Here is a 16,198-nt window from a genome sequence, read left to right as displayed (position 1 = left end):
AAATACTCAAGTAAATTAAAGTACCTCAAAATTATACTTAAGCACAGTACTTGCGTAAATGTACTTCGTTTTCTGAATTTAGATTTTCTTTATCAAAGCTGTTGCATCTCCGAACCAGCAGGTGGCTCTAATGCAATAAACTGGCTGAACAACAAATAAAAACCAAAGAAGAAGAACAAGAACGCGACGACGAAGAAGCAGAAGAAGAAGAAGTAGAAGAAGCTCCTCCCATTCAACATGGCGACGTAGAGGGACGTCCACGCTCGTTTGTTGACATTTATTTGAAAACTCTATTATAAGCTGCATTAGTGGATTTACAGCTTCTACAGACATGTCGAGACTCATCGTTAAAAACCTCCCTAACGGGGTAAGTGACCTGCTCGGTTGTCAGCACTCAGTAACAGCAGCTTGTTGCTTCTCACCTGCTCACAGTCGGTGTGTGTTGTGTGCAGATGAAGGAGGAGAGGTTCAGGTCCATGTTTGCCGCCTTCGGCACCGTGACAGACTGCACCCTGAAGTTCACCAAAGACGGAAAGTTCCGCAAGTTCGGCTTCGTGGGGTTTAAAGCCGAAGACGACGCGAACAAAGCCCTGAAACATTTCAACAAGAGCTTCGTGGACACATCCAGAGTGACGGTAGGACTTCAGGGGGAGCTGAACACCCGCCTTGTTGATGTTATGATCATTTTAGCTGTTGTTAAACCCCTTTGTTGTTCTGTACTGTAGGTGGAGATGTGTAAAGCTTTTGGAGACCCCACTAAAGCCAGAGCCTGGAGTAAACACACTCAGAGCACAGGACAGGAGAAGCCCTCTGTTCCTGTTGACACGGAGGGAAAAAAGGTGGGCACACCTGCAGACACGAGATTTCCTTTTCTGTAAAATGTCCTCTCTAAATAATGCAAACAGTATATGAGGTGTGTCCGAAAAGTTCCAGGACTGGTGTCACAAAAGATATATTTCGTACCCAAACTACAAACTACAAGATTCCCCTTCAGACCATCAACCAGCACGTCAACGAAGAGATCCTTTGGTGTTTGCTTTGTTCAGTGCGTGAGAAGGGGCGAGAGTTGTGGCAGGACAAGTCATGGCTGCTTCACCATGACAACGCGCCTGCTCACAATGCCCTGAGCATCCGACACTTCCTGGCTGAGAAGAGCATTGCCGTGCTGGAGCAACCTCCCTACTCACCCCACCTGGCTCTGTGGGATTTTTTTTACTCTTCCCCAAGCTCAAGGGGGTCATCAAGGGGACCCGTTTTGAAGACGTGGACAACATCAGGATGGCTGTGACGACGGAGCTGCGGAGGATCCTGGAAGAATCCTTCCAGGAGTGCATGGCGGCGTGACAGAGAAGGCTGGGAAAGTGTGTTAGACTCCAGGGGGATTACATCGAAGGGGAAAACTTGTAGTTTGTAGTTTGGATTTGAAATATATCTTTTGTGACACCAGTCCTGAAACTTTTCTGACACACCTTGTACATTATGTCATCCTAAAGGATAGTAATAACTTGACAAAATACTGACAGGACTTTATCTTCTTCCGGATAACACTAATATACATCTGCCTGAACAGCAGAAGTGTAATATTCAGTCACACATTGTTTAGGGAACCAGGTTTATTTGAACTGCTATGAAGTTTATCTCTGCAACTCCAGTCGTGTAACGTGATTAAAACACTGCAAGGTAATTTTATGTGTAAAGTCAGTCTTACCTAAGACAGCTCTGATGGAGCTTCAGATTCATTCAGAGAAGCTTCAATACAAATAATTCCAACATATAAACCTGGAAATCTGTGTGAACAGCTGACAGCTTCATAAACGGAAGCTTCTGAATTCTCTGCAGCTTTCATTCGGAACCAGTTTCTGTGCAGAAATGTGAAGAAAATCCCTAAACACTGCAAACTGCTCCACTCACTGTGCAAAGAATCTTTACTGCCTGTATTACATCCATGGGCTGGATGCGTCTTGTAATGTGCAACAACATATTCTCCCTCAGACACAACCAAGTGTATAAATAGTAGAGGTTGTCACGGACTTAAGTTTTCTTTACAAATGGAAATACACTAAAGTTCAATAGGAAATAACAGCATATAGATCTGTTGTCTGGGTTCTTAGAAGGAGGACATTTTTAACAAATTTTCTGCTGTATATTAGGAGGGACACAACCCCCCTCAAAGGTTGTTTGGTTACAGCTGAGCTAAACAGAGAATAACGTAGCTAGGTTTCTGAGGTAATTTGCACTAACTTTGAAAAAATACGGTGAATGTGTCTTTGTTTTGAATTTCAGAAAAAGAAACAGAAAAAGGAAACGAGCAGTGCCCTGGGAAATGTGAGTAAATAATCAGCTATGTGTGTCTGATATTAAATGGTAATAACATAAGATCTGAACGGTGATAAGACGGAGTCAGCATAGAGCTGGGCATCAGTGCTCTTCCTGAGTTTTTGTTAGGGACCATTTTGCACAGAATATTAAGTCTTGTTATGTATTGAAAGCACGATTAAAACTTGCCTTATGTCTTGATGAAACAATTCCTGATTTAAATATAATTTTGATAATATATTTTAGCCAGTGCTCTCTGTTCCACATTGACTATGCACATGTCAGTCATTTAAAAATGTCTGCCTGCGATACTATGATTTATGTTAAGTGGGTTTTTTGGTGGACGGTTTCATTTTTTGTTTTAGTCATAGTTAATCTTTGTGTGTTCACATTGTTTTTCTCTTTCCAGCTGGAAGAAGAACAGGGATTCAAGGAGTTTCTGTCAGTGCATCAGAATCGAAGCCAAGCACAGACCTGGGCGAATGACACCGATCCTGACAGTGGACGGGCAAAGACTCAGAGCAAGAAAAAGCCTGCTTCAGATGATTATCTCAACTTTGATTCAGAGGATGAGGATGAAGATGAGGATAAGGAAGAGGAAGAGGAAGAAGAAGGTGATGAGGAAGATGATGATGATGAAGAGGAAGGTTGGTAATAGTTGTCCCTTTCTGGTGTGCTTAGATGAATGCTGTGTTCCAATTTGGAGTTATATCCTCTTAAATCTGTCTAGACTGTAAGCTGTGCTGTACCTGCAGAGTGAAATAAATCAAACAAACATAGCATTAAAAAAAAAAGTGGTTGATTGGATTCGGTGGCGTGTTGTTGCTTTCAGGTGCCACTAAAGAAGCACTGAAGTCTGGCTTGTCAGATATGGATTACCTGCGCTCAAAGGTGGCACAAACAGAGGACATGATGGAGGAGAGTGAAGAGGAAGAAGATGGTGACGATGAAGAAGAGGATGTTGGTCCAGTGCAGCACACAGACAGCGCTTATGAGAGTGGTGACAAGACTCAAACTGCAGTTTCCCCTGAGGATAAGAAGCAAAGCAAAGCGAAGAAAACTGCCAAGCAGGAGGTGATTGTTCAGACATGACTATTCAGTGCCACATAGTATTTGTTCTAAGCTTGCACCAGTTTACACCAGCGTCTGTTTGTTGCAGATGGAGCCGACGACAGAGTTCACAGTTAAGCTCAGAGGAGCACCATTCAATGTCAAAGAGGTGAGAGGACAAGAGCTTCCTGATATTAGAGATGTGATAAAGATATTTTCCTTTAAAAACAATGAGAATATTTCAACATATTTTTATGTTTAACATAAATAGCAACAAATTCGAGAGTTCATGACCCCACTGAAGCCTGCAGCAATCAGGATTGGAAAGAATGAAAGCGGGAATAGAACAGGTATGTTCTAAAATTCTCTAAACATGCACTTCAGATGTTAATTTTTAACTCCACGTGTGTGATTGTCGTCTATATGTACTAGATGTGTCTAAATAGATTGTGTACAGACCCCTGTATCGTGACTAGTGTCTTCTGTGTGTCTCTTAGGTTATGTATATGTGGACTTGCGCTCTGAAGAAGAGATTCAAAAGGCCTTGAAGAAGAATAAAGACTACATAGGTGAGAAACTATATGACGTACTCGTACTTCTGCCCATAATCTTTGGGTATATGTTGGCATTATGGCACAAATGCAGTGGCTAAGAGGATGTTCTACTGCACCCTTAAAACATTACATTATAGTGCACTTACAGGGCTCCAGATTTTTACTGGTACCACTGGTGCGACCAACTTTCTCATTTGGTCGCACCTCCCACCTTGTCACAGGCAAAACATATGACTTGTTGAACATTTTCTTATCGATAGACTCTTTAATTTACCGTTGTTCCCAAAGCGCCCCACATTGCAGGCTGGTGTAACTGCTGTTGGTATCTGTGGTGTGCTCTGACAGGTGTGCGACCACAAGGAAATTTAAAAAGAGTTAACTAGGGTGCTCTAATGTCAGATTTGTCCAAAATGATTTTTGTTTTTACATACGCATTTTTCTATGAGTGTAAAACACAAGGAATGCAGGTGTGCTCCATTTCTCATGAGAAGACCTCCTTTTTAAACACCGCAGTACACCGATGTTATAAAAGTTGTACTTCCCATCACTGTGGTCCACACAGCAGCTTCCTGTGCCGGTTACAGCGACACTAATACAACTTCATGATCATCATGCACTCACACCAATGCGACAACTTGAAATTTTAACTTGCACACTCTCACAAAAAGGTCGCAAATGCAACCATTTTGGTCGCAGTTTGGAGCCCTGACTTAATAAGGACGATTAATTTGACAAAGAAGAAGAATAAATAGAAAACCATGGATACACAAAGAGTATATTTAAATTACCAGTAAGTACAGTAATATTGTGCCTGTATTCAGCCTGTTATTGTAGAAACGGAGGCTAACAAACACACAATGTAAAAAAAAAGAAAAGAAAAGAAAAGAAATCTGCGTATACTTTCTCTGGAGTTTGTGAAGAACTACTTGCATTGTGTAAATTCCTGAATCTACTGTAAAATTATTCTCTCCAGTGAATGTAAAAGGTGTTGTTTTTTTTTTTGTTGTTGTTGTTGTTTTTAATTGACCTACCTTGTGCTTGCTCATGTCTTCAGGAGGGCGTTACATTGAGGTCTTTAGTGTGGATGGCTCTGGGAGTAGAGGCAAGAGGGACAAAAAAGACAAAGAAATTGACAGAAACTTCACCAGGAAACTCAAAGAGGATGAGGAGGAGGAAGATGTTTCAGAGTCAGGTCGACTCTTTGTCAGAAATCTCCCCTACACCTGCACAGAGGAAGACATCAAAGAGCTATTCACTAAACACGGTGAATTAAGAAACACATCAACCCACATGGCACAAGTTTTCTCCTGCAAAAATAAATGGACTTTTATGCAGATGTGTTATAATGTCCTCATCTTTACAGGTCCTTTATCAGAGGTGCTCTTCCCTATTGACAATCTAACCAAGAAGCCTAAAGGGTTTGCTTTTATAACCTACATGATACCAGAGAATGCAGTGTCAGCTCTCGCTCAGCTAGACGGACATATATTTCAGGTATTTACCTCAGAAATCTCTGTCCTCTAGATCACATTATATATTTCTCTCAGTGGACGTATATCCATCTCTGGATTTGGTAGTGCAACTTGATGAAGTCTTGATTCAGTGGTGCAACTCAGCTGTTGAACTGAGGCTGATAGAAAACATGATTTTTTTTTTCTCACACCTTTAGGGTAGAATGCTTCACCTCCTTCCCTCCACTGTGAAGAAGGAAAAGACTGATTCCTCGGATTCTGGTGGTCCTGGCTCATCATCCTACAAACGGCAAAAAGATGCTAAAAATAAAGCTTCAAGTTCCAGGTATACATGATCAGATTGACCCTCTGCTTCTCCATGTGTGTTGTTGTTGTTTAGTTTTTGTAACATACACATGATTTTTGTCATCTTCCTTCTAGCTCACATAACTGGAACACCCTGTTTCTGGGTACAAGTGCAGTGGCAGATGCCATTGCTGAAAAATACAACACCACCAAAAGCCAAGTCCTGGACCATGTGAGTTTTACTTTACATCCAGTTTTCTTTTATCTGCTGCTTGTGTCTTGCGTCTAGTGCTATTAGAGTAGCCTGTGAATTATTAAAGACAATACACACAGAGCATTCAACTTCTCTGGCTGTTGCTCTCCTCTGCAGGAGTCGAAGGGAAGCGTTGCAGTGAGGATGGCTCTGGGAGAGACACAGATTGTCCAGGAGACCCGACAGTTCCTGCTGGACAACAGTGTCAGTCTGGATTCCTTTAGTCAGGTGAGTTTCATATAACATTTATTTTACTTCCAGCTAGACTCTCCTTAATCCAGATGTGTGGATCATTCTTTGCTTCTACCCCTTCCTCTACAGGCAGCAGCAGCAAGAAGCACAACTGTGATCCTGGTGAAAAACCTTCCGGCTGGAGTGACAGTGTCGGAGCTGGAAGAGCTCTTCTCACCTCATGGCTCTTTGGGCCGAGTGCTGCTGCCGCCCTCAGGACTCACCGCCATCATCGAGTTCCTGGAGCCAACGGAAGCAAAACGAGCCTTCACGAGGCTGGCTTACAGCAAGGTGTGTGTAGCTTTTTTAACCTGTCTGTGTAGTATGTGTTGAACAGTGACACTGAAGACCTATTGTTGTATTTATTTCTAACCACAGTTCCATCATGTCCCGCTGTACTTGGAGTGGGCGCCTGTCGGGGTGTTCGTGGCAGCCAAACCAGAACCAGGTAAAATCTGTCAAACACTCATAAACCTAACAGTCTTTTTAGGGTTGTAGTGCTTTGTATACATGAAAGCGGTATTATAATAAAAAAACAACTGAATCTATTTGATCTATCTAACCAAGTATTAGACAAAGAGGAGGCAGTGAAAGAGGAGAAGAAGGAAGAGGAGGAGGAGGAGGAGGAAGAAGAAGAGGAGGAATCTGTCCCAGGTTCTACACTTTTCATTAAGAATCTAAACTTCAGCACAAAGGAGGATAAACTACAAGAGGTAGGTCAATTCATATGTTCAACTCTGTTATATTTAATCTCAGTTATTAACTGTTAAATCACAGACTGATGTTTAATGTGTTTTATATTGTTTTCTTCATTTATTGCAGACTTTCTCCAAATGTGGCAAAGTCAAATCCTGCACCATTTCCAAGAAGAAAGATAAAACAGGTACGCTCATGATGAGGATCACTCATGTAAAGAGGGATTGAACATTGACTTTGAGGGTTTTCAATTATAAGGATTTGTTTTTTTTAATTTGATTTGAAACTGTTTGACATTCTTTATATTTACAGAACTGAGTCCTTGTTGAGATTTAAGAATGATTTATATTTCATTTGATATTTACTTTTTGGATATTTTATTCTTATTCTTATTTTTGTGTATTCATACCACCACCTCTCACAATTGACATTACTTTTTTTCTGAATGGTGGCAGAGAGACTACAAATGAGAATTTGTTTGCTAAAAGAAAACAGCGTGACCTGATACTGCACCATGCTGAATGATTTGACAGTTTGATTTATGATATAGTTTTTGCTGTGGTTCAGTATTCATTGTGCGATACATTCAAAGCATGCGGTGGAGCATTACCACGAGATGCTATCACAACATAACTGTCACACACAGAGGCCAGCACGGGCATGAATTTGTAAACCGCCTGAGACAACTGTTTAAATCCTGTCAGACACACTACATAAAGCACATCCTAAACTGCAGTCGTTTTGATTTTCTAATTTAGTTGTTTCAAATTTCAAACAAAAATCGATTATTCAGCCTAACTTCCCTCTTGCAGTATTTTTATTCAGGTTCTTATTACACGTGCACATGCTGCTGTCTGTGTATGTCCCACATTAACATGCTTCTTACTTTGACTTGCAGGTAAAATGCTGTCCATGGGATACGGTTTTGTCCAATATCAGACAGCAGAGGCAGCACAGAAGGCTCTGAGGCAGCTACAGGTACCAATAACATGTCCTCAGTTAAACTCTCACAGCCTTTTTATACAACCTGCTTTTTGTGTAATGTGTGTCCTCTTTCTCTTCCAACCCTCCTCCAGCACTGTACTGTGGATGATCACCAGTTAGAGCTAAAGATCTCTGAGAAAGCCACAAGGTACGATGTAAATCAGAAGGTGTTGTGAAGAAGAATAGAAACCTTAGTGCATTATTTAGATTGACTCTAACTCCACTGGAGGAAACAGGCACTAAAACAATAAACATTGTATGTGCTAAAATGCACATGAAAATATATGATGATTATTTCGTTATGTTAAAATGTTAATTGTAAGATTTGTCAGGCACAATTCAGATTGCAGTTTGCCATGTAAACTTCACTCCTGATGTCATTACTAACTCGGTGGTTTCATCCTGTGTGAAGAACAACTGAGGTGTCACGCAAGAAGAAGCAGGTTGAGAAGAAGCAGACGGGATCTAAGATCCTCGTGCGTAATGTTCCCTTCCAGGCCACCGTCAGGGAAATTCGAGAACTCTTCTGGTAACTGTCACATGTACACACATACTTCTGTTTTTGTATTCACACTGTTTGGAGAAAGTTCAGAGCAAAATAATTGAATACAATCATTTCTTCCTCATCTTCTCAGTACATTTGGAGAGCTGAAGACTGTTCGTCTTCCAAAGAAAGCAGCTGGTTCAGGGAATCATAGAGGCTTTGGCTTTATTGACTTCCTCACCAAACAGGATGCTAAGGTTTGTTTGTGATGTAGTTATTCTGTGTTCTTGGTAATATTAGCCATCAGATGTATATTAGAGAATGCAAAGTCTCCTAATGCTCAAGTATTGGAGACTGTACAGTGTTATGATTATAAACTGTTTTCCACTGTTTTCCCTGTAGAAAGCTTTTGCGGCGCTGTGCCACAGCACACATTTGTATGGGAGACGTCTCGTGCTGGAGTGGGCTGATGCTGAGGAAACTGTAGAGACACTGAGGCGGAAAACAGCCGAACACTTTCATGGTAAATCCGCCTTTCTAATTTTTCTTTTAAATACAGAAGGTGATTAATTTAATGAAAGAAAATTTGCTATGTATTCATTTAATTATTTTGTTTGTGTTAGTGTCTGCCAAAAAGCTGCGAAAAGCAGAAGTCATGGAAGGAATTCTGGAGACGATGGAAACCCAAGGAGGTGTGGAAGACTGAGGTCTCTAAAGCTCATCACAACTCTGACCAGTGATCCTGTGTTGTTCCGTGTGAACAGGACTGTGAACAAAATATGGACCTGAGGGACATCCGCTGGAGTAGAAATATTATTATAAATGTATGAACAAGTCCAAATTTTCCTCTGAATTTCCTACATCACATATGTTTTGTATAGAACGATACTTCAAAGAGACATGATGGGACTGATGTCAATTTTTTGTATAAAGTTTTATTCATTGTTTCAGAGCTGTGTGTCTTATTTTATATCTCATGTTGTGTTTGTGTTAGTGACTGGACGCTGGGTCTTTTATTTTGAAAGGGCGGTCAGATGACTTATCACTCGCGGTGTCATGTGACTTGTTCATGTTCAACATGGCGTCCAGGGAAAGCAGGCCGTTTGTTTTTAGAGGTTTTACAGCGAGTTTGAATGTTTTAGTAATTTCCGTCGTGCTGTGTTTGAGTGCGTGTGTTCGGGCTGAAATACGAACTGTTGTTATCGACAAACACACCGGACAGCTGTCGGTGCTGGACGGGTACCAGGAGGACTTTGTGGCCTGGGGGAACTTCACTGATGACATTAAAACATCAGGGTGAGTTAAAGGGTAACCGGTTATTTAACTGGTCTGTTTTTAATCTAACATGAAACACATTTCTTCAGTTGTCGGTTTGTGTTGGTCTGCCACTCCAAGAAGGAGGTTAGCTAATGTCACAATGAGGCTGCAGTTTGTCAATATGACCTGATTGTTTTTCCTTCTGTGTTGCTATAAATGCTTGGAACAACTTTCCTCAGCTAAAGTCAAGGTTCAAAAGTATGTTGAGGTGAACTTGTAACAAACAAAGAGGCAGATGATCACCTGAGAAGCTGTAACCTCAGTGTGTTTGCTATTTTTACTTGGTAATTGAGTTAAACAGTTAATAGAGTTCCAGATTATTTGCTGTTGACTGACTGAACAACAAGGCTTTGAAGTCAGCAGTCAAAGCAGAAGTTAAACATTTTAACGATTTAAAACCACTTTAAAGATTTTCGCTGAACTCTTAATTCTGTCTGACACCCGCTTACAAAGTTGTGAAACCTTTACTGAATTTGTTAACAATGCACAAAAGGTAGATTTTTGCACAAAGACCACATTAGATGATTAGATCAGGTCCGTAACTAAAACCACTGTACTAAGACTGACCCAATCTGGATTGCATTGTCCCTGAGAGACTGTGGACTATTTAAAACACCGTCTCTGACATGTGAAACCTTTAACTACAAAAACAGAGGTTTTCAGATCTCTCCAGATCTCCAGGTCTCTCTCTATATATAGATTGGTCAAATATGAATTAGATTACACCAGAGAGGCTAAACATCCTTCATACCACACTGTCTGATTTGTGAAACCTTTATTCTATTTGTCAACATGCAATAAAGACAGGTTTCACTTCCTTATTTGACCACATGTGACCAAAGTGCTTGCTCAAAGTGAATCTTTACATTTGTTGGGTTTAGCTTTATGTTTTTGTAATTTCTCCACGTTGATATGTCAAGTTCCTTGAGGTGACATGTCATGTATTGGCACTATATATATATATAAAACTATCCGTCCCCGTGGAGGGCTGGTGTCTATCCCTGCTGACTCAGGGTGAAAGCAAGGGACACCCTGGACAGGTCACCAGTCTATCACAGGTCTACACAGAGACAAACCCTCATGAACAATTTAGAATCGCCAATTAAACTGTTTTTGGACTGTGGGAGGAAGCCGAAGAACCTGGTGAGAACCCACATTGCACAGGGAGAACATGAAAGCTTCACACAGAAAGATCCCAGGCAATCTTCTGGCTGTGAGTCGACGGTGCTATCTCCCGAGCCAACGTGCAGAACAAAATAAAACTAAATTGAATTAAATTAACTGCAGAATCAGAAGCTAACTTCAGCATGATTTGAACTGCTCACTGCTCTGCTTTCATTTCATTTCATCCAATCTGTAATTTTTCTTGCACAAGCGATAGAAAAACAAACAGCGGAAGTGAAACACATGACAGAAGAGGTAAATATAACCAGACATTACTTTTAAGCCTGTGTGCAAAATGCTGGTCAAATGATAGTCATTAAAAAAAAGCAATTAAAAAAAGACTTCAGTAAAGGATAGTAAATCATCATGGGAATGTAATAACCAAATGACGGTCAAGGGCAACCTGTCACCTCAGAGGCATGTCTCGTTTTATAAAAGGGAAGCTGAAAAATGTATTCAGCAATGATTCCCAAGCTTCGATCCAAAGACCTTCAGATGGAACACATGCTCTTTTGAATCTGCACACAGATGGTTTTAGCGTTTTCATTTCCTCTTGTGTTTTTTTCAGCTGGTCTTTCTTGGAGATCACTACCAACAGCAAGTACAATGACAGTATCCAAGCTTATGCTGCTGGTGCAGTCGAGGCCGCACTCACATCTCAGGTCAGTTTAAACACCATCCAGTCAGAACTCAAAATGCTTTGCTTACTTTTGGATTTATTTAATCAAAAACTTTGGTGTATTGTCATTTTAGCTCATTTATAAGCACTGGATGAACACTCTGATGGGTTACTGTGGGCCCTTCAGTCAGTCCAGTTACTGTGAGCGCCTGAAGGCTTACATCACAGCCAATCTGCTGTGGGTTCAGGAGCAAATAGAGAAGCAGCCAAATTCACCCTACTGGTACCAGGTAATGACTGAGCCTTTACAGAATAAAGGAAATTCCTGGCATGAGGAACATGTTTAAAGTCCAGAAATGTCCGATGTTTCAGTGTCTGTTTGTGCTCGTCAGGTACGTCTGGCACTGCTGCAGCTGAAAGGTCTGGAGGACAGCTACAATGATGAACTTTCATTACCGGCAGGCTCCCTCTCCTTCAACCCATTTGGTTTCCTGTTAGTAGTCAAGTCCATTTTGTATTAACCAAACATGTTTCTTCTCGGTATGTGAGATTACAAACTTTGTTTCTTGCTGTCGTTTGTATGCTTCGTTGCAACCAGACTGTTCCAGCTGGGTGGGGATCTTGAGGACATTGAATCAGTTCTGAATAAATCCAGCCAAACTCGCCCCCTTGGATCTGGTTCCTGCTCTGCTCTCATTAAGCTGCTGCCAAACAACAAGGAGCTGCTGGTGTCACATGACACCTGGAACACCTACCAGTCTATGCTGCGCATCATGAAGAAATACATCTTTGCTTTTAAAGCGTCTCCTTTAGGTAGTTTACTGATGCAACACCGTCTCCTGTTCATCACTGCTGTAGAGTCCATTATGTTATTACACAAAAGGAAAAGTCTGACATTTTGAGAACTATTCCTCTTTGCTGTCTTGATGAGAGTTAGATGAGAAGATCAATACCACTCTGTATGTGTCTGTCCAGTGCGACTGAAGCTATAGCCAGGAGCTAGTTAGCTTTGCTTAGCTTAGCATAGAAACTTCAAACAGTAGGAAACTGTTGGCATCGCTCCGTCCAAATGTAACTTAATCTTGACTTTCAAGCAGTCTCACCTGGTTGCCTCTCAATCTAAAGGTAATGACAAATTCCAGGAAATAGTTTAGCACATTTAACCACAACACTTCCTTTTCTGTAAGGATTAAACACAGATTATTTGTGCTAATTAGTAAGTATTAGAGGTGCTGCTTGTTACCACCAGTGAGCTGTTTTCACCATTTCACTGCAGTCGGACTGAATTGGTTCCACCTCCATAGCTACAGAGCAGACACGGTGACGTCGATCTTCTAATCTAACAGCAAAAAAGAGAACAAATATAGTTTCTACAGTTTTTCTAAAAGATTTATTTTTAATAAAAAACACATTGTGGCTTTCATTTTGACCCCCCACAATACACTGTTCATGTCTATGATGTGTGAGAACAGGTTAGTCAGAATTATTATTAAGTGCTCTGATTTTTTTTCAGACAATTTTTTTCTTCCTGGAGGAACTCAGGCGTTCTCGTCTTACCCTGGATCTATCTTCTCTGGAGACGACTTTTATATCCTCAGTAGCGGCTTGGTGAGAACTTTTTGTGCTTTTCCTGAGAGAACTGAGTGCTGGATGAGAAAGAATAAACTGCAGAATGTGACTATGTTGTTATTTTTTATTACTGTTTCTAGTTCTTCATACATCTTTTGTCTGCAGGTTACATTGGAAACCACGATTGGCAACAGCAACCCTGCTCTCTGGAAGTTTGTTCAGCCGAAAGGAGCCGTCATGGAATGGCTGAGGAACATTGTTGCCAATCGACTAGCATCTACTGGCAAGCAGTGGGCAGAGATATTCAGCAAGTACAACAGCGGAACGTGAGTTTAACACACAAAAACCGGATGATATTACTTCAAACCAGCATTTGTTCCGATGTTATCGTCTGACCAGGTTCCAGGCTCTGCTGCTTTATGTCTTGTGTTTGAAATTACAAGATTAGATCAGATTTTTTCTGGCCTTGGACCGTCATGTGGATTGATAAGAGTAAAGGCTGTAGAGGAAGGCTGTTTATAGTCAGAAGTCACATGAGTGGTCAGTTCAGTGATACAGATTTGATGGGATCATCAGGCTCATCGGGAGTGTTTGCTGTAAAAATGCTTTGTGTGTGTGTGTGTGTGTGTGTGTGCTTTATAGGTACAACAACCAGTGGATGATTGTGGATTATAACCACTTCACTCCAGGAAAGACTGACATTAAGGAGGAGCTCTTTGTTGTGTTGGAGCAGATTCCGTAAGTCTTTGCACCCAAACTTTAATCAAAATAGATGATAAATTCCTTAAATTAATATTTACAAACGATTCACTTAAAATAACTGTCTCTTATCTTGAAATTCTGCAGGGGACTTACTGTTTACACTGATAAAACTGAGGAACTGCTGAAGAAAGGCTACTGGGCTAGTTACAACATACCGTAAGTATCCAGTCTGGCAACATTAGGTTATGTGTGTTAATCTATACTCTAGATTTCGTGTGTTCTGGAGTACTTCATACAACAATTTCCTCTGTTTATATCTGCTCATATGTAGGTACTATGTGGACATATTTAATGCCAGTGGCTGCAATGAGCTGGTTGAGAAGTTCGGCCCGTGGTTCTCTCTGGACCAGAATCCTCGGGCTCAGATATTCAGGAGAAACCAGACAGATGTCACAGACGTGGACTCCATGATCCGTCTCATGAGGTAAGGTCATGTGCTGAAATGATTTGCAAAAAACATATACGAACAGATTTTATATTTTTACAGGCTATAAAATAAAACTTTATTGATGAGATGTGCTGTCCCTCCTTAGATACAATAACTTTAAGGAAGATCCACTATCAAAGTGTGACGGCTGTAATCCACCTCAGAACGGGGAGAATGCAATCTCAGCCCGTTCAGACCTGAACCCACCTGATGGAACTTATCCGTTTGGCGCCTTAAGGCAGAGATCACATGGAGGAACGGACATGAAGGTTTTTAAATCTGATTACATTTTTTTTTTAACATCCTACATCTCTTTGCTGAGATGTTTAGCCATCATGCTCCTTGAATGTTTTCTGTGTGTTTGCTTCAAATGAAACAGGCTGTGAAAGAAATTTAAACTGAATCTGATGCATTATGTGTTCTCCTACACAGATGACATCCTACGAGATGTTCAGAGACTACGGCATGATGGCAGTGAGCGGGCCAACCTGGGACCAGGTTCCACCCTTCCAGTGGAGCACATCCCCCTATAAAGACCTGCTGCACATGGGTCACCCTGATATTTGGGCTTTCAAGCCTGTGAAAGTCACTTGGACGTAATTCTTATTGTACTGTATGTACAAGTGACATTGTAGATGTAAATAGTGGCAGCTGTGCTGTTGAATGTTTTGACAAAGGGAAATATACTAATCACTGATTGTCAGGAGAGTGATGACAATGTTCTGCAAGTCTAATACAGTATTGCACTGTTTACATACGGTTTGTTGTTTTAAATGCAAGACAATGTGACCAGGAACTAAGAATTCTTGGTTTAGAAAGTGGGCGCTTCTGCATAGATCAACATCAGATTTTTTGTTTTAAAGATTTTTATTTCTTGTGCAAATTCTGTGAAAATTTAAATTACACAGGTTTAAATTCCAGTGACTGACTGTGTTACTGGGTTGAAAATTGCTCCAAAGGTTTGCACCTCTTTTGGGAGAATGACCAAATACTAATGTTGATGCTGATGCAGATTTTCTGTAACAGTGACAGCAAATGTTCTAATCATGACTTAAATCATGTATTTCATGAATTTTTCTATTTTGGAATATTTTGAATATAAGCAATGCCCTGATCATTTTCCATGTCATTAAAAGTCATTTTGTGTTACAACTCAGATTTAATATTTGGTCACTACCAGGTATTAAATCGATAAAATTGTTTAAAGGTCCTACACACCTACACATACTTCAGTCATTCTGGTTGACTGGATCTCCAGTGGATCAACCAAACATTTTTTTAAATCTGATTTCCCCCTGGGAAGGTGTGAGTCAACCACAGAAGATCATCTCAGCTAAAATAATGTTTTATGAATGTCCCCTATCGCAATAGCTTTTTTTTATATATGTAAAAAAAAATGTATTTTATATATTTATTTTGTCTTTCAAAAACAGGCAGATCTCATAACAGCACAGTAAAGAAATTAACAGGTTTTTTAATAGTATCCTCTGATACATAAATTCAAATAAAAGCCATGACAATAAATAAATGTTTATATATGCACACATAGTATATCTACAGTATACATAAGTTAAAATTGACTACAAAAATAAAACCAGAGGATTAAAACAAGTAGATAAGACTAGAAAGACAACAACACAAACACCTACACATAAAAGGTGGCTTTGAATAGACTTAAGTTTCGGGGGACCCAATGAAACACACAGTGGCCATCGATAACAGCTACTGTTAAGGAAAGAATTCAAATCATATTTTGTACAGCTTAAGTATATGTAATTATATTTGTGTCACAATCCTGAGCAAAGTACATTTTTAGATTTATGACTGCTCAGTGCAAGACTAAGTTTCTGTTTATCACCTCTAGGAAGCAGTCTGGACTGCTATTTATTATTGGTTATTTATTTGGGATATTGTGTTATGGAGAATGAACCTTTTCTCTTCAACAGCACCTGCATCTCTACTGCTGGACTATTTAATGGGCTGTGCACCTAAATTTAGTATTTAATAAAAAATAA

General features: G+C 40.3%; 2 protein-coding genes across 3 annotated transcripts; both read left to right on the top strand.

The window, feature by feature from the left end:
• The first annotated feature begins 227 nt into the window (after positions 1-227).
• rbm19 (RNA binding motif protein 19) lies at positions 228-9,277 on the top strand. Of its 2 annotated transcripts, none has more exons than XM_008282038.1 (24): positions 228-367; positions 453-635; positions 726-839; positions 2,296-2,325; positions 2,726-2,963; positions 3,149-3,390; positions 3,476-3,535; positions 3,638-3,716; positions 3,864-3,935; positions 4,975-5,184; positions 5,284-5,414; positions 5,590-5,717; positions 5,813-5,909; positions 6,048-6,158; positions 6,252-6,452; positions 6,540-6,609; positions 6,729-6,874; positions 6,984-7,044; positions 7,756-7,835; positions 7,934-7,989; positions 8,254-8,370; positions 8,477-8,582; positions 8,728-8,848; positions 8,949-9,277. In XM_008282038.1, the coding sequence occupies exons 1-24, from the start codon at positions 332-334 to the stop codon at positions 9,029-9,031; spliced, it is 2,772 nt and encodes a 923-aa protein (XP_008280260.1). In that variant the 5' UTR covers positions 228-331; the 3' UTR covers positions 9,032-9,277. The 2 variants fall into 2 exon arrangements, with proteins under 2 accessions (XP_008280260.1, XP_008280258.1); XM_008282036.1 differs by having other exon boundaries at positions 2,284-2,325.
• Positions 9,278-9,394: 117 nt separating this feature from the next.
• On the top strand, positions 9,395-15,335 carry plbd2 (phospholipase B domain containing 2). Its single transcript, XM_008282035.1, has 12 exons — positions 9,395-9,621; positions 11,375-11,468; positions 11,560-11,715; positions 11,818-11,918; positions 12,024-12,238; positions 12,939-13,033; positions 13,160-13,320; positions 13,637-13,732; positions 13,841-13,912; positions 14,028-14,180; positions 14,290-14,452; positions 14,616-15,335. Exons 1-12 carry the CDS (start codon positions 9,395-9,397, stop codon positions 14,781-14,783), a joined length of 1,701 nt encoding a protein of 566 aa, XP_008280257.1. The 3' UTR covers positions 14,784-15,335.
• Positions 15,336-16,198: the final 863 nt, after the last annotated feature.

This window comes from Stegastes partitus, unplaced genomic scaffold, assembly GCF_000690725.1.
Source record: "Stegastes partitus isolate 25-593 unplaced genomic scaffold, Stegastes_partitus-1.0.2 Scaffold255, whole genome shotgun sequence".
NCBI classification, from domain to species: domain Eukaryota; kingdom Metazoa; phylum Chordata; class Actinopteri; family Pomacentridae; genus Stegastes; species Stegastes partitus.
The sequence above is the reverse complement of the archived record's forward strand: the minus strand, read 5'-3'. Positions and strand labels throughout refer to the sequence as shown.

Bases quoted from the DNA above. Each gene is read 5' to 3' on its own strand.
- plbd2 (XM_008282035.1), top strand. From the start codon at position 9,395: ATGTTCAACATGGCGTCCAGGGAAAGCAGGCCGTTTGTTTTTAGAGGT. The intron at 11,919-12,023 runs GTTAGTAGTCAA...CGTTGCAACCAG, and splicing joins TTCAACCCATTTGGTTTCCT to ACTGTTCCAGCTGGGTGGGG. The intron at 14,453-14,615 runs GTTTTTAAATCT...TCTCCTACACAG, and splicing joins ATGGAGGAACGGACATGAAG to ATGACATCCTACGAGATGTT.
- rbm19 (XM_008282036.1), top strand. From the start codon at position 332: ATGTCGAGACTCATCGTTAAAAACCTCCCTAACGGG. The intron at 636-725 runs GTAGGACTTCAG...TCTGTACTGTAG, and splicing joins TGGACACATCCAGAGTGACG to GTGGAGATGTGTAAAGCTTT. The intron at 6,159-6,251 runs GTGAGTTTCATA...CTTCCTCTACAG, and splicing joins GTCTGGATTCCTTTAGTCAG to GCAGCAGCAGCAAGAAGCAC.